Source organism: Ambystoma mexicanum, chromosome 2p, assembly GCF_040938575.1.
Source record: "Ambystoma mexicanum isolate Mex_15411 chromosome 2p, UKY_AmexF1_1, whole genome shotgun sequence".
In the NCBI taxonomy this organism is placed as follows: domain Eukaryota; kingdom Metazoa; phylum Chordata; class Amphibia; order Caudata; family Ambystomatidae; genus Ambystoma; species Ambystoma mexicanum.
This window is the reverse complement of record NC_090923.1, coordinates 1,072,648,536-1,072,674,204: the sequence shown is the minus strand read 5'-3', so window position 1 is coordinate 1,072,674,204 and position 25,669 is coordinate 1,072,648,536. Positions and strand designations below refer to the sequence as shown.

General features: G+C 45.8%; 1 protein-coding gene across 1 annotated transcript in view; it reads left to right on the top strand.

The window, feature by feature from the left end:
• Positions 1 to 25,669, top strand: part of EFEMP2 (EGF containing fibulin extracellular matrix protein 2) — a 304,335-nt gene that overhangs the window by 112,973 nt on the left and 165,693 nt on the right. Inside the window, exon 5 of the mRNA XM_069645012.1 lies at positions 13,298 to 13,420. Coding sequence (XP_069501113.1) covers positions 13,298 to 13,420 — 123 coding nt within the window. The remainder of the gene's footprint in view (positions 1 to 13,297; positions 13,421 to 25,669) is intronic.

Below are 25,669 nucleotides of genomic sequence, written 5' to 3'. Positions count from 1 at the left end.
CGTTTCCGTTCCCTCTATATCGGCTATTTTGGCCCAGGCCGTGCTTGTGACCAGTGCAGGGTCAATAGTATTGTAGCGTTTGGGGCAAGAGGTCACCATGCCATGAAGGAGTGTAGCTGGTTTCGGTATTGGGGCTGTGTCCATCGATTTAGTGGGGTCGAGGTAATCTGAAGCCCATTGTTCTGCATAGTGTGCTTGAGCTGCCAGATAATAGACCTCGAAGTCTGGTGCTGCCAGGCCGGCAGCTACTCAAGTTAAGTAAGTAACCTATTATACTTTTTCAGCGTGGTTACAAGCAACTCAAGGACAAGTAAGAACCTTTTGGAACTATTTTAGAAGAGCCCTAAAGCAATTCAGGGAAAGAACAACCCAGTGTTAAAGGTTTAGAAGATCAGCAGCTATTCAAGATCAGTAAAGGCCCATGTACTTTTAAGAGTGACTATAAGCAACTCAAAGGTATGTATTTACTCCAAGACTGTTTTAGAAATGCACAAGAGCAAATCAGGGAAAGCAATATCCATTCACACAAATCTATAAACACACAAGGTGTTTCAAGTTGAGTAAATCCAATTGGTCAGCTTTTACACACATTCACTTTAGAAATGATAAAACTCTACCAACAATATTACTTTTTATAATGTGCAACACAATTCAAAGCTAGACGTTAACTTCAATACTTTTTAAAGGAGCAACACGCAACGTAACGGTTATTATCATTTTTTAGACTCTTTGTGACTTATTCTATGACAGAACCAAAGTTACTCAACAACTCATTTGCAAGTAGGTACTTTTAACACTTGTTATATATTTCAAGACAGAAACCTTCTCATTAAAGTCCTTCCCTAATTCTTGAGCATGAGATTTCTCAGTGGCAGAAGAGGGACCTAGTGGTCTATGGGCCAGGTGTAGGCAGGACAGGATAGGGTTCAGTTGTAGGAAAGTCAGAGTTCCAGAGAATTTCTCTTCAGACAAGTAAGTAGAGTTAGTTGAACAGTGGTTAGGAACTTCACAGAAGACTCCTTATATGCGTTCCAGCATCAGGCCTGGGCAAATGGTAGTTCCGGCATCAGGCCTGGACAAATGGTATGGGCAAACTTCCAACCACACAAATCACCCACTCAGCCTCACAGGATTCACATAAGACTTAAGGTAACTATTACCCAAGCCAACACAGTACCTTGGGAGAAAAGAAGAGCTTCTGGGTGGATGCCTTCAGGATGCAGCAGCACAGGATCTGGTTCTTGGGTTGTTGGTCTGGAGACTGAAGGAATGGCCACTGAAGGAAAACTGGCAGCACTCATCAATGGGGGAGGCTTACAACAAAGGATTCTTCTCAGATTCCCACAGCTCTGTGGATTTGGTGCCTTTTTACTGTAGCCCGATGACGAATATCGCAGATCGGAATCTCTTCACTCTCTCGGTCCTGCAATCTGGTGAGGGGACTTCAGGGATACAAATCATGTTTCTGGAGGTACAACAGGTGTCCACAAGATGCAATTAGACTTCGGAAGACCATGCACTGCACTCATGCTTGAGCCTCTCGGCGATTGACATTTTGCAGCCCAGCAAGGTCACAGCATATCGAGGGATGTATTGTTTTGCAGGTCTTCTCAAGACTAGTGGTCTCACCTGCCTCTTGTTAGCAATCTTCGCATTCGGGACCACCAGGTTGCTTCGAAGGCAGGGTTACACCCGTCTTTGGTTACACAGCAGGCTATCCGGGCCCTGGAAATGGTTACAGCCATAGATTCTTCATCTTCCTCTTTGGATTTGGTTCCAGTGGTCGACTTGTCAGCAGCTTCCAGGATCAGAGTATTTATCAGGAACTACAGCACAACTTCTGCAAACTCTCCCTGCACTTTACAGAAGAGACTGGTACGGCTGTCCAAGAAGGACAGCCAGCCCCAATAGGAACTGGTTGCTTTCAGGCAAGGTGAAAGACAAAGTGCTGCAGAGTTTTGGACTCCTCCCTCACTTCCTGCCTTCTCAGACACTCCTGCGCCTCGGTGTGGAATATAAAGGATTCCCACCAAAGACAAACCTTCAACCGGGGTCTTTCCCACCTAGAACAGCAAACAAGAAGTTGCAAAAAATGAGTCCACCATTCTAGCAGTGTGGTGACCCTCCTGTGCATTACCGCGGCTGATTTGACAGCCTGCGACTAATAATGACTAAAAGTCATAAAAGTAGGTCCGCTGCCACCAGCCATTCAAGTAGACTTGTAATTGTAACAAAAATGTTAATATCCCTGCAAAAATATTGCGATACAAAAATATTGCCATATTTTTCCGGCGATATTGACCCATGGACCCTGCGGGGGACACCCCCACAACCCCTGCATTATTTTAGAATGTGCGGGGGACACCCCCGCAACCCACGCTCCCACAAATTATCCCCCCAAAAATATTGCATATGGCGAGACAAACAGCCATATGTACGGAGATATTTTTAGAGGGGATATTTTGTAGGGATACCAATGTTACCAGGTAAGTAAGCAAGGGGATACATTCTATCTCCCCAGCACTCCCTACAAGGTAGGGTGTGCTGGCTCACTAAAATAAATGTAAAGGGGATGGGAATCCCACTTTACTTCTTGGGAACAGTAGTTCACCCAAGAGGTAATAAGAGAAATTAAAAAGGGAACCCCAAAGGGGCAACCCAGCCTAAACCCAAAAGTTATAGGAAACTATAAATCCACGGACACACTGTGGAGGGACGTAAAAAGGTCACCCATAAAAAGAGTAAAAGACTAGTTCAGAGGTGAAAAAGATTTCCATTCACCTAGGGACAAGGAAAAATAATTACCAAGTCCAGGCAAAATGTTCTGGGGTTGACACGGGTCAGGAAGATCTGTCACTAATATGAAAATCTTACTTGACAGTTGTATCCTGATCCTTCTTTGTGCTGCCTCCGATCATTCAGATTCATTCAAGCAGTCTGCATCATGAGAGAAGGGTCTTGATGTCCCTGTCATGGCCATCTGTAGAGCTGACAAATGGATCTCTCCCCAAACCGTCTTGTGACATTGAGGTCAATCTGAGGTTTCTAGATAGGTAGATTTCCTGACTTCTGTGATGTCTTCATTTCTTACTCATTGCCTCGTTTACATTTGGTATATCCTCATTGGTTAGGATTGGGATGAGGGATAGGTGCTGGGGTAATCTTCTAGATTTGCATATGGTAATCCCCTTTACGCTGGACCTCCTCCCTTGTCACAATACTCCCTCCGCTACTGCCTTGTATAGGGTGTGTCAAGTAGCCAGGATATTCAAGATGTTGGTATGAGAGGAGGAGTCAGGTCACCATGCCCTCTTTATCTGGGAAGGAGGTGATGGAGATGGGGTTCTGGTGACCCTGAACAGGAAGGAAAACTAAGTTGACAAGGTTCTGCAGATCGGCACAAGCCCCACTTGTGACTATTGGTATATAATCTAGAACATCACAGGCTAGTCCTTTAAATAGGATCTTACAGCCACTTCTATTACTTTGGACAGAGTCTATTTACTGCACATCTTTCAGTAAGAACAATGGCATCAAGCACAGGGGCGTTGCTAGGGAGGGGCTATGGGGGCTATAGCCCATGATCTTTTGGTTGTAGCCCCGGATAGAATCTCAGGAGCTACAGCCAAAAGACTAGATAGCCCCCAGTCCCAACAGTTCCAACATCAGTTTAGCCCTGGGTCTTTTCCAGACCTAGCAACTCCCCTGGTGAAGCATGTGCTCAATGGCTCCCCGAAAAGGTGCAAATTCTGAGCAAGCGTATCAAAGTTCATGAGAACTCGCAAGCAGTGGCACCTTTCGTACTATGCTGTAACCTCTCCCTACGTTGGTGTCCATAATGAGACCTATGCAGTGCCTACCTGCCACGGAAGAGGCCTCAGTGTTCTGCGCTAACAAACCAGACAAATAAAAGCAGCAAGAGCCAGTGACCCAGTGAGGAACCCTGATCCCAAGGCTTTCCTACATGTTATGTGACAATAATGAAAGCAAATGGTACAGGGAAGATAATCACACAGATGGGCTGCTATTATGGGATAGGTTCGACATCACTCTTATCCAAAAATATAAGGCGGGGAGGGGGTTGGAAATGTTTTTACTGACACAAACTCAGATCCAACCTAAATTACGACCGGTCCGAGTGCTGACTACTTCAAGCCCTCAGAAATATATATTGCTTACTTATTTCAATAACACACCAAATGATTACTCTTTTAGAAGCACTGTTACACGCCAAATGATTGTCAGCACACTGTTGCACACTATGTAAGGGTGCTTTTAAACAAATGTTCATGAATCCTGTTGCCATTTCCTTTACCCAAGGCAGCACATGACCTACCACTGCACCTAATGCCTCATATTATGGTTATTAATGGCATTATCATCCATGCAGAATATTACCAGCAAGTGGTTTATGAGGTTTCCTGAAGAGAGAGTCGCAACTTGCTAAATATGAATACAATAATGTAAAGGTAAATTGTGGGCAGGCTAACCTGCAAACTATTTGTAGTTACAAAGATTACAATCCACCCTTGTCTATCTCACAAGTATGTGTATTCTGATTGCCAGAGCAGTAGCTGGACAGACTTGCCTTTCAAAGGCTGCAGGTCTCGATGACAACTCTGACAGCTTATCTGTGACTTTGAGACAGTACTTGAAAAACATTAGTCCTACTGCACGTCCTCTGTTCAGCTGATAAGAGCTAAGAGATAAGACCAATTCTTATGCACTAGGCAGAGTCACTTGAACATAACTCCCTTTGCGAGCAGAGTCTACTATACTATTTATTTATTTTTGTATTTGTAGCAGCGCACTGAACCCTCAGGTATCTAGGCACTAGTTACATTAGGGAAAGGGAAAGGCGTGTACAGGGTAAGTAGGATGTTCAGCAGTAATACAGTGTCTTGGCTCTGAGGATCTTAGGCGAAAAGCCAGGTTTTCAAGTTCCTCCTAAAGGACCAATAGGAGGGTTCCATTCTCAAGAACATGGGGAGATTGTTCCACAGTTTGGCAGCGACGACAGGGAAGCTTGAGCCTCCTGCAGATTGGCGATTGAAGCTGGGCACTTTGCGCAAGTGTGAGGATGTATTTTTCCATGCGCTGAGAAAGGTACGCAGGTGCAGTTTCAGAGAGGCACTTGTGAACGATGGAGAGGATCTTGAAGTTGATTCACTCTCGGATCGGCAGCAAATGGGCTTTTTGTCTGGCTTCTGAGACGTGGGCATGTTTGGTAAGGCCGACGGCAGCATTGTTTTGGATGATTTGTAACCTTTTCAGGTTACTTCCGTAAGTTCCAGCAAAGAGGGTGTTGCAGTAGTCCAGCTTGGCCTCAGTGATGACTCTGGCAGTTACGAGGCAATTGGGTATGGCGAGGAAAGCCTTAATGGTGTTGACCAGTTTGGCTGTGTAGGCGGCAGCAGAGGAGATGGCGTTAAGTTGACGTGAGCGGTCGAGTGAAGCGTCCAGATAGACGCCCAGAGTTTTGGCAGCGCTTGAGATGGAGGATTAGGTTGCCATCAATGTTGAAGGAATTGTAGTCCGGATCCATGAGTGGTGGGGGAGCCAACAATGAGAATCTCTTTTTTATCGTCGTTTAAGCATAGCATGTGTGTTGCCATCCAGTTGTGGACAATGTTGTAGTCTTAGTTGATAGTAGCAGTGTCTTGGCGGTAAGATCCTGAGAGGGGGAAGAGAATTTGGGTGTCATCGGCATAGTTCATGTAGGAGATGCCGAGGTCATCCAGGTGATTGAAAAGGGGTTTTGTATAAAGGTTATACAGATTTGGGGAAAGGCAAGAACCATGAGGTACGCCACAGGTAACTGGTGTGGGTGAGGCGGTATGATCGTTTATGAAGACCCGAGAGGATTTGTCTGCTAGGAAGGATTCAATCCAGTCAGTGGCTGCAGGAGAGAAGTTTGCTGTGGTGGTGAGATGATCGCAGAGAAACTGATGATCGACGAGAACAAATGCAGCTGAGAGATCCAGCATGAAGCGCAAGGCAGGTTTACCTGTGTATTTGATGTCCTCTAGTTAATTTTTGAGATCGAGCAGGGCAGTTTCCGTGCCATGCCTCCTGCAGAAGCCTGATTGACGGGTGCCTAAGATGTGGTTGGCTTCAAGGTATTGTTGTACCTGGATGTGGGCTGCACGGCTAAGGATCTTTAGGATGAAGGGCACTGTTGTGATGGGACGGTAGTTCGGGATGGAGGGATCGAGGGAGGGTGTTGTTAGTAACGGGAGGATCCATGCTTATTTCAAGGATCCTGGAACAGTTTTTGTGGAGAAGGAGACATTAATTATGGCTGTGATGAATCGTGTGAGTGACTCTGTGCAGTCTTTGATGATGGGTGCCGGTCAAATGTCGCCTTTGCATCCGGGTGGCTTCAGGCTTTTGATTATGTTGGCTACTTCCAGTTCTGAGACAGGGTGAAAGTCAAATGACGTGGAGGATGGGGAGTGTGGTGCCGGAGGGTGAGAGGTGGGTGGTGGTTTTGCTTGGATGAGATTTCTTTTTCTCTAGTGTGCAGATTTTTCCTGCAAGGGCTTCTTGCACCTTGGTGCACCAGTCTTCGTCTACTATGTGACCGGTGGGAAGGGTGACTGGAGACTCGAGTTTGCGCAAGGTAGTGAAGAGTTCGTCAGAATTAGATTTGGCGCTTTCTTTTCTTTTGTTGTAGCTGTTGGCTTTGGTGGTGTGTATGGCCTTTTTGTACTCTTTGGCGAGAGAAGTGAATTGGACTTTGTTAGGTGAGGAAGGGTTTTTCCACCAAGTCGATCTTGCAGCACCTTTCAGAGTGTGCAAAGCAAGGAGCTTAGGTGTGAACCATGAGTTTCTTAATAGCAGGTTTGGCTTTGCGCTGTTTGAGCGGGGCGCGTATGTCAACTGCTTAAGCAATTGTGGCGTTGAAGAGATCGACTAGAGCCACAGAGTCGCTTGACGAAAGCATTCAAAAATAATTCTTTCTCTGGACAATGGGTGCATTGTGATTTTCAACACACAAATACTTGTCACTTGGCTACGATGGAGGAGAGGTATGGATTATTCGCGTAGCAGAGTTGAGTGACAGGATAGCTGTAATAAAAAAGTCTTTGTGTGGAAGACCTAAAGCGGGAGTCTACAGCCTTTGGCTCTATTGATGTTTTAGACTGCATCAGCCCTAGGCAGCATATTCTATTGTCAGGTGTCATGGAAATCATAGTCCAAAGCATCTGGAGAACTGGAGATTGCAGCCTTCTCATATAAAGGCTTAACAATGGTTGTACTGTTTTTTAAAAAAGGAGACATGAGTGTAGAGCTATTCTTCCATTGAATGCAAAATCCTGATTCATAAGCAAGACTAATGGGGCCTCATCAGGGTTTGGGCTATGTGGCAGAAATGCGGCAGTAAAGCTATTACCGCCACATTACTGATCGGCCCAATCCCAAGTTTGGGCAGAAAGCTGGAGATTTACCTTGTAGAGTCCTATGGACTCATAACAAATGGGAACTAACAGCGCCACTGCAACTCTGGATCCAGCGCAAATTGCGCAAGGCCCAGTTGCAGTATTGCTAATTGCTTTTGGCGGTATCCCGGCGCAATTACCGCTGGGATACCAGCCAACTCATGATGAGGGCCCTAAATCTCTCAGCAAAATATCAAAAACAAGAGAATACAGAGTGTCGGAACGTTAAGGCATTAGGTCAGGAAAAAACTGTGGCAACGACTCCTGCCTGTCCTTGCTGGTAGAGGGTGGCTTGGTAAAGGGGGCTGGGTGCATCCCGTGGATGGCATGGGTATGATTCCCTGGCTAGCCCACAACATGCATTGCATGTGAGATAGTGGCTTTACTACCTTTTTAAGCTCCTGCCCTTTAAGATAATCAAGTTGCAGCAATACCAAGGACCCGGCTGCATTTGCTCACTCGGTTCTCTTTGTGTGGGTATAGGAATACAATATAAAAACACTGTGTGAAAGAGCGTGACGTGAATCAGAAGACAGAATGATATCCAATTTCACCGACCAGGTGCTCCTCACATGTACAACTGAGAGCAGTTAAGCTAAGGGAGTCATCCCTGAGGGCTGGGCCAGGGTGTGGTAGGTTGGGAGTGGGCCACCCCAGGTGAGTACCGAGCCAACACCACATCCCACACAAGAACTCAAAGTGACCTCTAGAGGCTGGGCATGCAAGCCAATCCCAATCCTAGGTACCTAAGCAAAACCAACAGAGTCTCTGTACATCAGAAAGAAGTTGGAATTCTGGGCTAAAGCCATATGAAAAGCAGGTCCTGTCCGGACGGAGTTAGGAGGATCTCATTCATAGTCGCTGGAGAAGACAACAGAAGTAGAAGAGGGTGCAGCAGGGGATTAGAGAAGAGGCCCAGAAGGCTTGGCCAAGGACACAGGAGGTTGCAAGGGAGGCCTAAGAGATTGGGGAAAGACAGGCCCCAGAGTTGGGGAATTAAGAGACCCAGCAGATTTGGAAAAGAAGAAAACGAGAGGGCTGAGAAGAGAAAGGCAAAGCAGACTTCCAAAGTCATCCAAAGGGCTTGGATCAGACAGATTCAGAATGTTGGGAGTTAGTGGCAGAGTTGTTGAAAGAGGTGGAGGAGTAAAGAAACATCTGGAAAGAGGAGGAAGATGTGATAGCGGGAGGTGAAGAAGATGAGTACTGGAACAACAAGGCAGTGAATTTAGGAGGAGGTCAAAAGAATTGAGTGGGAGAAATGGAGAAACATTAAACTGGTGAAAGAGGAAGGGGGAGAAAGTTGCGAAGACGCAGTGTAATATTACTAAGGAGACAGAGGAAACCGAGAGAGGGAAAGAATAGAAGAGAAGAGAAGGTGGTGGACCATAGGACACCAAAGAATGCATGTAGGAAGAGTGAAGGGTGAAGGCCCTGGTAAAGCAGCTAAGAGGGACATGAGACGCTCATAATGGAGAGTAAAAGAGAAGAGGGTTCAGGACCAAACCACCTAGTAGCAAGTCTTGAGATGAGACGCCAAAGGCAAAAGGTATGGACTTGGTGGCTGGAGAACCAGGACCCTGAAGCAAAGGGATGTGATAAGAAGTCCAGAGAGTACCCAGGCCAGACCTAAAGGCAGTCTCCAGTCTTCCTGAAACTCCAGGCCTTGGTTGAAGACTAGCTGTGATGCAACACTACCCACCCAGCCTGCCAACAGGCTCCAGTCCAGAGCAGATGCTCCCCCTTGAGAAAGCCTGACGAAGGCTGTGGTGACCCCTTAAACCTAGGACTGAGAACCAAATATAAGTGCTGCCAAGAAGACCAGAGAAGAAGGGTGCAGGTCGGAACCCCTTAGAGTTGCACTGATAGCCAAGGAGAAGAAAGCAAAAGAAAACTAGTGAAGGTGTGGGATATTCTATTTACCTGTCGGGAGATCCTTGGCACCAGAATTATGGGCAATTGCAGAACGTTTTTTATTTGGCCATTGTTTAACTTTCCTGATAGCCCGTTTCCTTGTATGATGTCCTAAGCACTACCCACATCCTGAAGAATTGCCATTCTAACAACTTTGATTTGTTTGAAAGCCACCCTGCTTATTATTTTTCCATTAATTTGTACACAGCTGCTAATAAAGCTTTTGATAATGACATCCTTGTTCCAGGCTTATTTATGTGTTCATCGGATCTATGTGAACACTTCGAAAAAATCACTATGCAGCTCATAACATCGATTTCTTTTTTTATTGTTTTATTTATTTTTTGTTACATTTGTAAATAAAAAAGTTTTCTCCAAATTATAAGACATTTCTTTGAAAAAAACTGCGGGGGAGCCCACCCCTCACACCTTAATTCCCCAACCCAACTCCCATGTATATTTTCGTTGAAATGTGCTAAAGGTTGTTGACAATAATTCGATGAAGTGGGCTTCGCAGTGATTGCATTCAATGTTATGGGGTGATACCTGTTGATCAAGATCAACCACCTGCCAGAGGGCATAAAAGTCAAAAGATCATCTCTTGACAACAGCGAGATTTTAGGGTCATCAGCAAACACGTTGTAAGAAAATATGTAAGAATCAGAATATATAAACACGCCAGGTCACTGATGTATGGACTGAAATGAAAGTATGACTATAAAGAACCATGTTGCACAACATTCAGTGCTCTAACAGGAATTTGAACAAAAGGGGTTTGGGCCCACATATGGCTCTAGTTAATCAGGATTGCAACTGCTCATTTTAATGCTGTCTCTAGACGAGGAACTGCCTGAAAGGTCTAAAAGGTTGCTCAACCAGCCAAGAGACAAACAGAAGATTGGAAACACAGAGGAAACTGGCTGGATCATTTGCCTTTCATTACATTTATTTTTAGCAGTGGTGTCATGGCCGCTTTCTTCAAAGCCTATGGAAATAGCTCTTAGAACAAAGTACAATTCATAACACCTGGATGTGAAGAACTGGTAGTTGCCAAAAGCATCACAGGGTAACATCAGCCGTCAGCTGCTTTATAGCATATCCACAAACATTTGCACCATAGCAATTCTGGTAATCCTGAGAACTTCATTGTATTCTCACATATGAATAGAATTCACTATGTTGTGCTCAAGTGCATCAAGAAGCAGCTCACAGCATTTACAGAGTTACTCCACTGCAAACGTTTGCTGTACAGTACAAGATGGCTGGTGTTAATCTGAGATGGTCACAGAAATCTCTTGAATTGCTTCCTAGCAAACCTGGGTGAATTACAAATCTCTACATATCCGATTACGGTCTTTTAAGTACCTTACCTTAAAATGTTGAAGGCTTACTAATGGACAGTGCATCTGCTGACATTGATGTAAAACTAGGCAAGACAGTAGGGCTGATCTGCTGGAGTCCGGAATTATCACCCCAAGACAATTTGGCCTAGCTACTACCCATCTCACATACCCTGTTCACTAATTCCAGCATTATAATGCAACTGTCCACCACAAACAATTCAGTCTAGCTGCACACTTACAGATTGCACACAGGCACTATTTACTGCTCTATCTCCACTGACCTGGACTCTAGTCCCCGAGGGCGTTCAACCTATAGCGCGTGGAGATGATACTTTTAGGGAGATTTATCATCTGTATGCTTCATCCCCTCTCATAGTAAGACCCACCCAGCACGTTTTGCTGGACCTCTGGACCTTTCTGTAAATTGCACAGAGAGATTGCAGAGGAGTGTGTGCTGGAACTGTATAAAAGTGAGGCTACTAGAGTGGCAAGCAAGTCAACCTCTGGAAGCTGAAGTAACCAAAGAAGATGACCAGAGATGCCTGCAGACCCTTGGCAACACCATGAAGCAACCACTGCTGTCCTGACCCACTTTTCTGTAAGACAGAGGAACTCCGAAGATGACGACTCCTCCCCTTTGGCTGGTGGGAGCAACCAGTCCTAAGACTAACTTTGATTTGAGCCATATCCCAAGGTCGTGTGAGTTTCCAGAGCTGCGGAACCCCAATACCACGAGACCTACTGCCCATTTTGAGTGCATCATTGTGGAAAGCAACACAGACAAGTCCCAGTTTCACTGTGCCAAGTATAGCAAAATAAAAATCGGGAGTCCAAGTGATTTGTATGAAAGAACAGTCTTTAAAGTCCAAGGTTTAGTACAGGCAACAGCCTAACACGTGTTTCGAGCCTTCCACGGCTCTTCAGCTGAGGCTTAATAGGGATAGAGCCTGAAATTTAAGCTGAAGGGACAATGCACAAAAAGTATAGTCTGAAGGCTTTGCAATTGCGGTTAAAGCTTGTCGGCTGTTTGCACAGACTGAACAAATCAATGCGCATTGACTTGTTTGTCTTACATTTGTACTTACCTCAGTGGAATCATACTGGCTGTATATCCACACTACCCAGATACCTGCAGCTTTGACACTCTTTGTCTAATTTATACTTACAAGCGCTGTGGATCGTGACTTTTTCTGCCAATTTGTTCTTTCATTGTGGAAAGGCTGAATCTGTCCAGACCTTTGCTGAGCCCTCAGGGACACTCCAGAGATCTGATCCAACTTGCCCAGACCCCCTCATCAGAGTGCACAACCGCAGGAAGCAAGAAGATTGACCAGGCGATCCGCATCCTTTGTTGGTGCTGCAGAAAATGTGCCAAAACCGCAGAGTGAACAAAGAAGTTGCTGAAAGTCTTGCCCCAGGTCCTCCCTTGAGACTGCTGCTAAGAGGTCCCGTCCATTGTCCTGCCTTCAGTCACCAGACCAAGGAATCTGGAGGTCAGGTTCAGAGCTGCAACATCACAGAGCATCCAGCATGAACATTTTCTTCTAACCAAAGGTACTGTGGGGGGAAAAAGGTATTGCTTAACTGATTCCAGAAAGTAACTCCAGGGCATTGGGGTGCACCTAGATGTGTCCAGGACAACCCCCTCTTACCTCCAACTCAAGCCGCTGCTTGTATCCCTTGAGCGAGTCCTTTACAGGGTCTGCAACATTGGTTAAGCCTTCTTGTATCTTCTTTCCTAGAGACTAGAAAGCATCCAAAGGAACTTTGGATTTCTTCTGCTTTGCAAGCCTTTAAGCCACTACAAAGTGCCTTTTAGCTAGGGTTGCATTTTTGACTTTGAAAGACTTGCTGTGTTGCGAAACTGCTTCTAGAACCTGAAGCTCTAGTAGGATAACACTAACCAACAGTTTTCCTTCCCTAAAATCACTGTCTTATAGGTGTATGCAGACCAAATACAATTACTATATTACTTTGTGGATGCACAGTATTACCAACAGAACTGTCAAACTCCTTTTACAATTGTATGCGTTCAGCAACTACCAACTAAGAAGTGACCCCTTGAAAGTATTGAAAAGTATATCTGTGTGATGGTTTATTGTGCTAAGTATTTAACTGTTACTCTTGTGTAAATATAATATATATTTTAATATACATTCATGTTTAAGTGTTTCTTTGCAGTGTTTTACTTGCTGGGTTCAGCGTACTTAACTACAGCTCACATATTCCTCTTAAAATAAGCCTGACCGCTCTGCCACTCTACCAAGGTCCTGAGTTAGTGCAGCCTGATACTAAGAGTTGGGGATCTACTAACCACTGGGATAGCTTACTAAAGTCTTACTACCCAGTAGGACTTTAGGAAAACTCCCCTAACATATACCAATGTAGAATGGTGCTATACAAATGCCCCTTAACATAACATACCATACTCTGGTGAGAATAATTGGCTGATTGGTTTGTAAAAGTAATCCAATTACTTGCCCAATCCCCTAGTATTTAGGACTCCTTTTTGCGACAGTTTGATGTGGTGAATGAGGAGACCTGTGTTAACTGTTTGCTCTCTCACTGACAGCCTGTTTCTTTAATTCTGTTTTGCAGATGTGGACGAGTGTCTCTATGACAGTCATGACTGTCAGCCCAGCCAAGAGTGTATCAACACCCCTGGAGGCTTCCACTGCAAGTGTCCTGATGGATACCGCAAGATAGGAACTGAATGCATAGGTGAGTTTGTGCTTGTGACAGCACCACCAGACCTCGTCCTACCATTCTTGATATCAAATCCAATATCTTTCATGCACACTGGCCCCCCTCCCATCTGACCTCTCCCTGACTGCATTCTTGAATGCAGTGTTCCCTGCTTACCCATCTTCTGTTCAATGCTTTCCCTATAGATATGCACAATTTCAGAATGCTGTCCTGCCACTTCTTTGCCAGTAGCATACACTGCCGGGTATGCATGGCATCCCCATATGAACAAGACGAGCACTGCCCGACCTATATATGATATTCTTATGAACCAAATTCATGCTTCTGCCCTACCCTTTGTGACTAGTAACTATTCAACATTTGACACCACATATAGTATTTCTAAATCTTTGATGCGTGTAATGAATGGACGGCAATAAAGCAAATATGCCAGGATATTAAGAAAAGGGGTTGTTTTTTTTACAGTTGTTATATGTTGTATGTGTTGTATGAGAACGTAGGATAGCACAGGGGCAACGCGCTGGTCTTGGAGGCAAGACCACGCAGAGCAACAGAGGTTTGAATCCCGGATACGCGGTTAGAAACCGAACTTGTGTATGGTATTAGGCGTGTTACAAAAAAACACTTAAATAAATAAATACAAGACATGTATCATGGTTCACCCACCTCTCAATCCATTCTCAGGGTGGTATGTCAATCCGATGCTATTCATCAATCTCTGTACTTCATCTAAGGATTACTAGCCTCTGAGGCCTCTATAGCCTCTATATTCCTTCTTAGGCTTACCAGTTTCTCAGACTCAACAGCAACAGCATGGATCCAGCTGCGGATTGTGTCAGCATGACGAGATTACTGCCCAGGTAAAGGGACACTGCCAGCACGCCACGCATGCGCTCAGTAGCGTGTCTGATCTGTTACCATGGTTATCTACTATGGTGCGGCTTCGCCTTGCATTTCCGATAAAAGGAGCTGTGCTGCTATGTTTCATGACATTGAAATATTTTCAGTTCAAATGCTGTCTCTGAGCATAGAGATGCCCAGATGCACTATTATCCTGCCAACTCTGCTGGGCCTCTTGTTGCTCCTCCTGCCTTCTGACCATTATCCCTGTATTCCCCTAATTTGCCACATCTAATTCACTTACTCTGCCTCCCTTCCTTTGCCCCCATGACTCTTCTGTGAAGCGGAATCCTTGGCCACAATACTCCTGGCCTGCTTCTCTTTCCTGAAATCCCACCTTCATTTCATCAGACTTCAGTGGGTAGCTACTATCATTGGCCAATGTTTCAGCACATTCTCTTCACCATGCCCCTTGTTACATATACAACCAACTCACAGGAGGTTTATCCCCACCCTGTCCTCTGTGTCTACCTCAAGGTCAGTGTAAACGTGACACTCAGATGCTTATTGGAAATCTCTAGACTAGCGACTCAGTGAATTATCAGCAACCTGTCGGCTCCCACTCAAGATTGGAGTGTTCTACAGGTTTATCAGAAACCTTTATACTCTTTCCTAGGACTACCAGTCTTTCAGAGATTTATCAGCAAAGTGGCAAAGTTCCCTGCCTAACTCTGGGGATATCTGTGGGATGACCATAGGGGCCGGTTCTCTGCCTGAGCTAGTGGATGAGAGACACTGGTGTGGTATGGGGTTAACCCACCTTAAGACGGGTAACTTTCACATGAGGTCATTTAAGGACAGTGTCCCTTCAGGGGAGCCAGCTTTTACATTTGGGGAGCTCAAGCAATATGAAAGCAGAAATACAATATTCTCCCCAATCCTGAAGAGAAGAATTTTATGTACTCCTGGAGCAGAATGTTTTTAAACAGTCCCATTAGAGAACCGATTGAAGCAAACCATGTAGCAAAGGAAATAAATTCCTCAGGTGTCAGTATTGAACACCCGCTCGGACATCAGAGGCACATCATATTGGCACATGACGTTTTCTTACTTGACTCATGCAGAAAATCCACACAAACATCAGAGGCACACCACACCTTTCTATAACAATTGCACAACATATCCCTGCATCAGCCACAAGGCTCATGCAGGTATACAATGCCACATGCAAAAGTGTTTTTACTTTGCTCACCATCATTTGACTCTTCTGCGGAGCGTGAGCACAGGCTCTATGTAACTAGCACACAAAAGGAATGCTATGGACAGCCTAGAGAGGCAGCACCGCCGCAATTGGTGAAACTTAACCCCAAGATGGTAGTTCAAACTTTTTAAATTCTTTATTTAAGCCAGAACCAGAATGCACATATATCCATCATTTCAGCAATCCGGCATACATTTAGATGGCATCAGGCTCACATTTTCGTTTTTGAAAAAACATAGCACAACATTTCGGAACCTCCTTCCCCCTCTCCCACCCCTTTTTCAGAGAGATGGGCGGATTCACTTTCCAACTCTGTGTCGGTGGATTCAGGAGGACTAGACTATATCGTAAAAGGGACGAAGAACATTTCTGGGATCTGTGTTTCTCAGGCCTCCGTTTCCCTTGGTGTGTAGACCCTATCCCTGGTCCCTCCCTCTTCTACCCCTTCCCCCTATCTTCTTTTTCTATCTTGGCACCCCTTTGTATTGAAAGCTAACCGTATGCTCTAAGGAAGGTTGCCCATGCCATGTCTCTTGAGGAAGACAATTCATGTATGGCCCCTGTAATATTCTCCATATCATAGATTTCCCGGGCATTTTGGGCCCACGTTCCTTCCGTGGGGAGCTTTTCACATTTCCATCCAATGGTGAGGCAAACCCTTGCAGCTAATCGGAGAAAGTGTGGCATGTGCGGGAGACGCTCCCAGCGCCCTTCCACCTCTTCCGAACCAAATAACATTAACAATGGGTCGCATCTTCTTTCAATGCCATACACACTTTTTACCCATCCCAGGACCTTCTTCCAGAAGCTCTGAACTTTTGGGCAGGAGCACCACATTTGCCAGTAATCTGCTATTTGGCCGCACCTCCTCCAACACACTGGGCTAGATCCCTGAAACATTCTGGAGAGGCGGACCGGGTCATATTGCCACCTATAGAGGAGCTTCAGTCCGTGCATTTTGTATTGGCAGAAGATTGATGTTCTATGGGCATTAGTACTGAGATGCCCCGACTGGCCGTTACTGATGTCTTGACCAAAGTCCCTTTCCCACCGTTTCCTAAGTGCATCCTTTCAGCCAGTTCCCGTCCCCATCCCCACTCTATACATTCGCAAGATCAGTCCCTTGGTGGATTTGGACTTGCTCAGTTTTCCTTCCATCTGTGTTAACTCCCTTTGTAGGTTGTCCCCCCATTTTGCTGACATCAGGGCCCCCTTTAGCTGCAGGTAATGAAAGACTGACAGGGTTCCTATGTTAAGCCCCCCTTCTAACTCCCTTAGCGAGATGCAGGTGTCACCCTTCACCATCTGTCCCACCCTTTCCAATCCCGCCTTGAACCACCTTTGGAAGCGCTGTGGTTCCTGAATGTTACCCCTGACCGGGGGAGCCCATAAGTGACTCCTCGAGGAAGGCCATGTTGCAATCCCCTTCATCTCATGTTTGGTCCAGCATGGTTTCAGAAGTGGACCAAGTATCATGTGGTTAAGGACTTTTTCGCTGGACTGCTGATTTCGAGACCCTCAATCACTCCCCTAGCGTCACGGGCCTCAGGAGGTGATTTCCTATCTCCACCCATCTCTCCCCTCACAAGTGTGCAACAAGTGCCCGGGAACTGAGCAGCCCGGTAGTATGTGAACATGTCTGGAAGGCTCACACCCCCCTCTTCTTTGACGTGTATTAGGGTGGAGTACACTACTCTCTGTTTCTTCCCCTGCCATAAAAACCTGTTGATTCTGCGTTAAAGTTCTATGAAGTGTTCCCCTGGCACGGCTACGGGTAGCATCTGGTAAAAGTAAAGGACCCTGGGGAGTAGCATCATTTTAACCACGATGAGGTGCCCCAGCCAGGACATGGTCAATCTAGTCCACCTGTCAAGGTCGGCAAAAAGGTCTTGCAAGATTGGGGGGAAGTTCGCTGCATAGAGATCACTGGTATCCTTCGTGACGTGTATACTCAGGTATTTAAGTGCTACTGGCTCAACCGAGATTCCCACCTCTCGACGACCGATCTCCACATCCCCTTCTGGTCTGAAGTATGGGAATTCCATCAATTTATCTGTGTTTACCTTGAGCCTAACCCATTGTTCATACTCCCTGGAGGGCCCTTGGTATGGATGAGTTAGGATTAGTCAAGTAAAGGAGCATGTCGTCTGCGTACATTGCTAATTTATTTTCCCTGCCCCCACCTAGATTCCTTCGATGCTTTCCTCCTTTCTAATCCTGTTCCCTAGTGGTTCAATGGACAGAGCATAGAGGAGGGGAGAGAGTGGGCAGCCTTGTCTAGTCCCCCTAGTCCCCCTTCCCAGGCCGAACTCTCTGGATGTTTTCCCATTAACTGCCACCATGAAAAAAAAACATTCTAACCAATCGAATGCTTTCTCTGAGTCGAGACTGAGCAACACATGATCCCCCCCCCTTCTGTCCTAGAATGCTCCATAATATCCAGGGTTTTACCCATTGCATCTGCTCCCTGTGTACCCTTCACAAAGCCTACTTGGTCAGGGTGTATTAGGCTGGGGGAGAATTCCCTCCAGTCGGGTGGCCAGGGCTCTGGTATACACTTTCTCATCCGTGTTTAAGAGGGGGATGGGCCTATATGATTTGCAATCGGCTGGGTTTTTGCCACTTTTCGGAATTACTGAAATCCGTGCTCTTTCAAATGAGACTGTCTTCCCAGAGGGCCCCACCTGAAAGTAATCCAGCTATGGTGGCAGCACTTCCTCAGACATAAAAGGGGCCTCCAGGAGTGCCCCTTCGTCTGGGTGTAGTTGTGTTATTTCTGCCCGCTCCAGGTATTGTTCCATCCCTGTTTGGTCTCCCTTTTCTTCACTCCTGTACAGCTCCTTATAGTAACCCGCAAAGCAGTCTGCCACTCCTGTGGGGTCATGGCCCAATGTCCCTCTGCCCCCTGAACCCGCTCTACCCATCCGTCCATTGTCTGTGGCCTCAACCTTGCTGCCAATAAAGCGTCGGCTTTATCTCCCTTTTAATAGAACTTTTGCTACAGGTTTCCTGACTGTGTGCCCCAATCCTATTGACTTTAGTTCTATCCTCTTCTGCTTGAGTCCCCCCAGATCCGTCACCTCATAGTCCCCTTCTCCATGCAACCTACCCTCCAGCTCAAGGATTTCCCTGCGAAGCCTCTCTTCCTGCAACCTCTGCTCTCGTTTCCTTCTGGCCCCTTCACTTATCAATAGCCCCCTCCAGGTGGCCTTGCTTGCTTCCCAGACCGTGTTCTCCCCCACTCCCCTGTTATCGTTCACTCAGAAGTGTTTTTCCAACTCACCCGTCAACTGCTGGGCAAAGAGAGGGTCCCGCCACAAGAAATCATTGCTTCGCCACCTAAAATCCCTTATATTCATACCCCCTATGTCTCATTCCATGGTGACCATATCGTGGTCGGACCAGCCCACTGGATGAATTGCACATTTTCTTACTAGCAGTGTGTGTTCTCTGTCCAACAACAGCTAGTCTATTGTAGTGAAGGTTGCATGAGCTCTCAAAAAGAATATGTAGCCCTTTTGGCCTGGGTGTGTGATCCTCCACATGTCTGCTAGGCCCTGTGTTTCTAGGCATTTCTTGAACATGTTTCCTTCCCCTTGTGTGTGACCGGGGAGTTCCATTCTTGTCGGCTGCCTGTCTAATTGCGCCTCCGCCCATGAGTTAAAATCCCCTCCAATTATGACCATTCCCTGTCTCTTGGCCAGTATAGTTGTTAATGCTTCCTCGTTAATTGGTTTTTGGCCCTGGTTGGGGGTATATACTGAGGCTTCCTCTCGAATGGCCTCACTGCCCCTCTCAGGCTTGAACCGGATCTCCTTAAGTTCCAGGAGCTTCTCAGACCCTCCTCTTCTCTTCTTCCTTCCCTCTCCCCCTCCCCTGCTAATGTCCCCCTCTGCCGCATTTTGACTGGATGCCTGGTTGCTTCTGATTCATACAGGGCACCAAGCCCTCCTTGCCCAGTCCACCCCAGCACCTCTGTCTCCCCTAAACACCCCCACACCCCTCCAACCTGCGCTTGCCCTACCGGGCTCCCCTTCCTGTACTAGCCTGGCGGGGCCTGCACCCCAATTGAGCCCATCCAGCCAAGTCCTAGCACTTAGCATATGGTCCTTAATTTCCTGCACTCTCTGCATGCATTCCCCTGGCACTTGTCCACCTGGCCTCCCCTTAGCCCTCGCCTAGCCCAGGGGTCCTCTTCTCCCCAAGCCCCACCCGAGCACTTACGCCCTCCCCACTCCGATCTGCACTTCCTTTCGCTCCTTAGCATTAGTGCATTCCACTCTGACCGGCACTCCCCCCCCACCTCCCCACTCACCTGCACTTCTTGTTACTGCACTTGCACGATCCAAATGACAGAAGGCCTAGTAGGGCCATTTTTGTTATTCTTTATCCCTGCCGCCCGCCCCCCTTTTGTCTTGTTGCGCCTTGAAACACAATTTGCCGTATATGCGCTTTATAAATGCCCAATAAATAAATTAATAAATAACTATGCAGTCCCGAGTGTTTCCGGTCTACCCTTTGTGATGATATGTCTCCCATTTTATAGTGCTGTTCCTGGTGCCAGATTGGCAGGCTGTTTCCCTCCATTTCTTTAGGCTTCTCATTGGTTTGGGGGCTTAACATTGAAGTCTCCTTCCCAGGGTTCTTAGCCTTTCCTCCCCGTTACAGTCGGTTCTACTGAGCACAAAGCCTTAGTGCCTATTTAAAATTCATGTAGGAATTGGTTTTCTTCCCAGCCTCTGCTGCTGCCCTTGTTGCCCTTACTGGTTTTTGGTGGCCTTGACTTTCTGGTAAGAGACCATCGGCCAAAACAGGAATGCTGCGTCCCACCTCTGCCCGCTCCATCTCCAGTGCTCATGAACCACCACCCCATGTACAATAGTGTCCCTCAGCATCCATATGCACCCACAGCACAGCCTTGAGTACATTTCAATACTTGCATGTGACATTGCCCTTACTGGCAACTTATCACACATCCTTGTTGATCCTTTCCTTTTAATATTTTCTGTATCCTTACCATCTACTCTTCACTTGATCCCCAAGTATAAACTTTCTTCAAAGTTTTTTTCCAATGCAATACATAAAACTTAAGAGATTCATTGGTTTTGGAATCCAGTGCCACCAACCACTCAAGTAACTATACGGTCTCACAATTGACTTCTGACGTAAACTTAAAATCAAGGTTTTCTAATGCAGTTGTGGATCATTACTATTGACCTCATTCTGGAGAGCTACTATTAGTATGACTCTGGAATCTGACACTAGAAACTGAAACTTAGCCCGCAAATTGATTATCGAGTAATTGTTAAACAGTCTCAGATGAGACCGGATTACTGTTTCTCCTGTCGCCAGTCATGGGAAAAATTGGGAAACGAATTTAAAAAAAGTTAAGCTGCTTAAATTCAATTTAGTTTGATCCAAAAACAAGGAATATAACAAAGTGTTAAAAAAACGATTAGTGCCAACATGAGCTTTGAGCTCTGCCTTTTCTCAAAGCTGCTGCAATCTCTATTGATTATCAACTACTTTTGAGATGTTTGCCCTACAATCTCCTCCCATAAATGTTAAAATGCACAAAAATCTGATTCTGGCTCTTTACTTACATGTTTAGACTGTGTAGCCAATCCCAGTAAACTTATTTCCTACAAATACTTTTCTGGATCTTCCCACCCCTATCTTCCTCTGGACCCCTTTATCCAAACTGACCGTAATCGCCATCTGAATTTTTGCATAACTAGTCCGCATTCTCATAGTCCACAAACAATGAAACGTTTACAGATTCAGCCTTAAACTTCACAGAACTGCTCTTTGCAGTATATTGAATCTATACTCTGCTATTGACGGATGTTTGGATATACATGCATGTGAATGTGTTGCAAATGTATTTGGATTTCACAGCATCTGTGTTGAGTTGCATCAGAGCTCATAGTTTGACACCCTTAACATCCACTTTTTAAATGTCTTTGCCTTATCCTATATCGTTCTCTAATGGTGTATGTGCATTGAGGACAGAGCATATGCACAACCAGACTTACTATGTTACCTGGCTTCCACTCTCAGCACCCCCTTCTAAAATTCTGCAGAAGGAACAGAAAACATTACAGTCAGAAAGAAGTAGAAGAACAGGCTTCAGGCACAATGGAGCAACAGATGTCATTTTAGCCTTACATTCAAACCCTAAGCTGTCAGAATACAAGGTTTATGCAGGAGGATAGCTCAGGGGCAATGTGCTCGCCTTGGAAGCAAGACGACACGGCGCAACACAGGTTCGATCCCCGGGTCCACGCTTAGAAACCTCTGGGTATTAAAGGAGTAGTGTGCTCAAAAATATTATTGTCCCACTTTCTAATGGGGTGACCACTATACACTCGGTTAATATTGTATCTGGGAGATAGGCTGCCAACTTGGCTGCTTGCTCTGCAGCCTTGTTGCCCTTAGAGATTTCATCCATGGCAGTGGTATGGGCGGCACATTTGACGACTGCCACAGCAAAGGGACAATATGCTTCAATCAGTTCTTCCAACAGCCTTGCATGCTGCAATGGAGAGCCATCTGCCCGCCAAAACCCTCTCCTCTTCCGCCGAGACAGACCTGCATGCACCGTTGTCGTGACATATGCCAAGTATGAGTAGATGGTGACACACCGCCCTTGAGAGGCTCTCAATGCCTTGATGAGAGCAACAAGTTCCACTGCCTCAGCTGAATAGTGCAAAGGTAATTTTTTCATGATCAGAACTTCATGCCCCCCCTTTACTGCGCACCACTGCCACCCGTGTGCCTCCGTCCTATCTCCTGGTCAATTGCTGATGACCCATCAACATATAGTATATCTCTTTCCGTCAATGCACTGTCTCTAGCTTTAGATTTACCCTCATATGTAGCACAGTCATGCATTTTCACGTCATTATCAGTGGATGCCTCTGTCAAAAATGTGGCGGGATTCACCGTCCTACACCTTACTATATGAATATGAGGTTTTGATATAATAATCTCATATGCAGAGGATCTCTTAGTCATCAAGGTCGATTTAGACCTTTCCAAAATGGCGAATAGGGAATGTTCCACAAACAAGGTAACAGAGCACCCCATGACAATCGTGGAACTTTTCTCTATTGCAAATGCAGCCCCTGCCAGTGCTTGTTCACATGTGAACTGTCCCTGCATCATTGAGTTGAGCGTCCCACTATAATAAGACAATGGCTTGTGGCCCATTATGCTCTTTTGAGCCAATACTGCAGTCATGAGCCATCCATCAGATTGGGAAATAAATAAAACGCCTCTGTATAATTCAGAGTTGCAAAAACAGGGGCTGTGCAAATAGCTTCTTTCAAGTCTTCAAATTGTCTATTAATTTCTCCAGTCCATTCCAATTTACTGTTTTTTGTCTTCTGTCCGTCTCTGAGACTTTGTAACAGCGGCCTTGCGTAGGCTGCGTAGTCTAGGATCAATGCTCTACAATAATTACATAAACCCCAAAACTGCTGCATTTCCTTGACAGTACTGGCCTAGGGGTGGCACGTACTGCTGTTGCCCTATCTGGTAGCATTGTAACCCCATTTGCAGAGATAGGTAGCCCCAAATATAGTAATTCCTGTTTGCAATATTCTAGCTTCTTTTTATCTGCCTTGTACCCTTTGTGAGGCAGCAATTGCAATCATATGATATGATATGGCATTTGTAACACGCCTATACACAAGTGTTTCAAGGCACGACAAGGCCAGGAAGGGGGAACACAGGTAAGCCAGAGACAACGATCTTACTAGCCCAAGTGATATTAAGATCGTGAAAGTGCAGGGGAGCGGAGGGGAGTGGAAAAGTGCCAGGGGAAAGAGGGGGGGGGAGTGCTGTACATGGGATCAAAACAATAACAAGAAGTGCGGCCAGCAGGTGACAGGTGTAAAGGTAAGTGCAGACAGCAGGTGTCCAAATATGCAGGTAGGGGGACCGTAGGGTTACAGATACAGACCCAAGTGCAAGTTTTGCCGGGAGGCAGTGTGGGTGTGCAACTGGGTAGGCAGGGACCTGGGCCCAACTTCAGAGGGTAACCTGGTCACCAGTGCAGTATCAGACAGGCAATCAGCAGGGCAGAGGAGAAGATAAGGTAGAAGCAAAGAGGAAGGTCTTGAGGTGCTGCAGTTCTGTGACTAAAGTCTGTAAAGTTGATAGGATGTCCAGTGACATATCTCTGGGTGCCGATGGTGTTCCCAAGGGAACTATAGGCATAGCAGTGGGTGGAACAGGCTGTGGCACAGCAGTGGGTGAATCGATGATTGCACTGGCTGAAGAGGTGCTGGTAGAATTGGGTCAGGTTCCCCTTCCACATCCTGCTGATCTGAAAAGAAAAACTCCAGAGGCTCTTCTGATAGCTACCCTGCTGCAGCATCTGGACAGATGGTGTCTTAGTGGCCAAAGGCACCAGGTGAAAAGTGGTTTTGCTTAATGTCGGCCGTGGTAAATAGCAGGGGCCTGGAGTGTTTCTCTGTGCATTACTAACTAGGTTCAGTGTATTTGCCTGCAACTCACATCTTCCTCTTAGGATAAGCCTGACTGCTGTGCCACTCTACCTCTGAGTAGTACAAACTGATGCTAAGAGATGGGAATCTACAGACCACTGGGATAGCTTACTAAAGTCTTACCTTCAAGTGGAACTTTAGGAAAACACCCCCTACCACTGGTGTTACAGCTGGTGGGATCTGTGTAGATTAGATTACAATGACTCCTGGTTGTATTGTATTTCAAAGAATCCATCCTCAAAGCTATTATACTGTGAAAGTACTAAACCATGTCCACAATTGAAACTATAAGGCAGAATCTCTTATCTTACTGTTGAAAAATGGGAAGAAATGTATAAGGATAAATGTCTTCGTGGTAAAGGGAAAAAAAGCAGAGTTAATCCAAAATGTGTTTGATTACAAGTGTCTGTGAGTAACCTTTACTCCCGGAATTAATCTGAAAAATAACGATGGTCAAAGTTTCGCCCTTAGCCCTCAACTTTCAGAAAGTGTGGCAGATAATGATATGGTTGTTAATGTCTTTGTTAATCCACCTCCCAATACTCTGACCTCACACCTACATGTATCTAAAATGTCAGATGAGTTGGTTCTAGAGAAAGAAAAAATGAAAATACTGTTTGAATTCGGGGAAACTGGAGATTGTAGTGTTTAGCCCTACCTGGGAAGAACATCTTGACCACCTGGGACCTGAGTCGCAGGCCATTCAACCGGCCAATCAGGCCATCAAAGCAAGTAAATGCCAATTTCATCTGGGAAAAGTGGTCTACCATGGTCATGAGGTATGAGTAGGGGCGATTAAGCCCTTACCCAGCAAAGCACAGGCTGTATAAGACTAGGCCAATCCAACTACTCAAACTCAATTAAGAGCCTTCTTGGGACTTACAGGTTACTACAGGAACTTCATTGAAAACTATGGGACCACAGTTTCTCCTCTGAATATTGTATCCTCTCCCAGATACCCTAAAAAGGTCAAGTGGAATGAGGACTTTGGAAATGCCATTCGGGGGCTGAAAGATGCCCTCTGTAATGCTCCAGTGATGAGAGCTCCAGATTATACTCAAGCATTCTTAGTTCAAACTGATGCTTCCAACACAGAGATAGGAGCAGTCTTGAGTCAATTTGATAGCAAAGGCAGGGAGCACCCCATCTGCTTTATTAGTAGAAAACGAAGATAGACAAACCAGTTGGGCCACAATTGAACGTGAATGTTTTTCTATTGTATGGGCCCTTAGGAAATGTAGATCGTACTTCTATGGAACTACTTTCAGGATTCAAACTGACCACCAAACCTTAAGGTGGCTGATGCAGATGAAAGGAGAAAACCCAAAATTGCTCAGATGGTCCATAAGCCTACAAAGCTTTCACTTCCCTATTGAGCACAGGTGAGGTACCCAACATAAGAATGTAGATGGTCTCTCCAGAAAGTATGACCGACTGGATCAAGAGATTCATCCAGTAGTAGATTAGATCCTCCTGTCACTAGTGTGAGGAGTGACGAGTGTTAGGGAGTGTTTATCATTGTTATGCTTCATCCCCTCTTCTAGGAGACCCCCAGCACTTTTTGCTGGACTTCAGGATCTTTTTCTGAAATCCTGAATGAGTGGAGCCTTTTTCCATGCATCCTTTCCTATGGGCTCTGTCTTTTTTTTA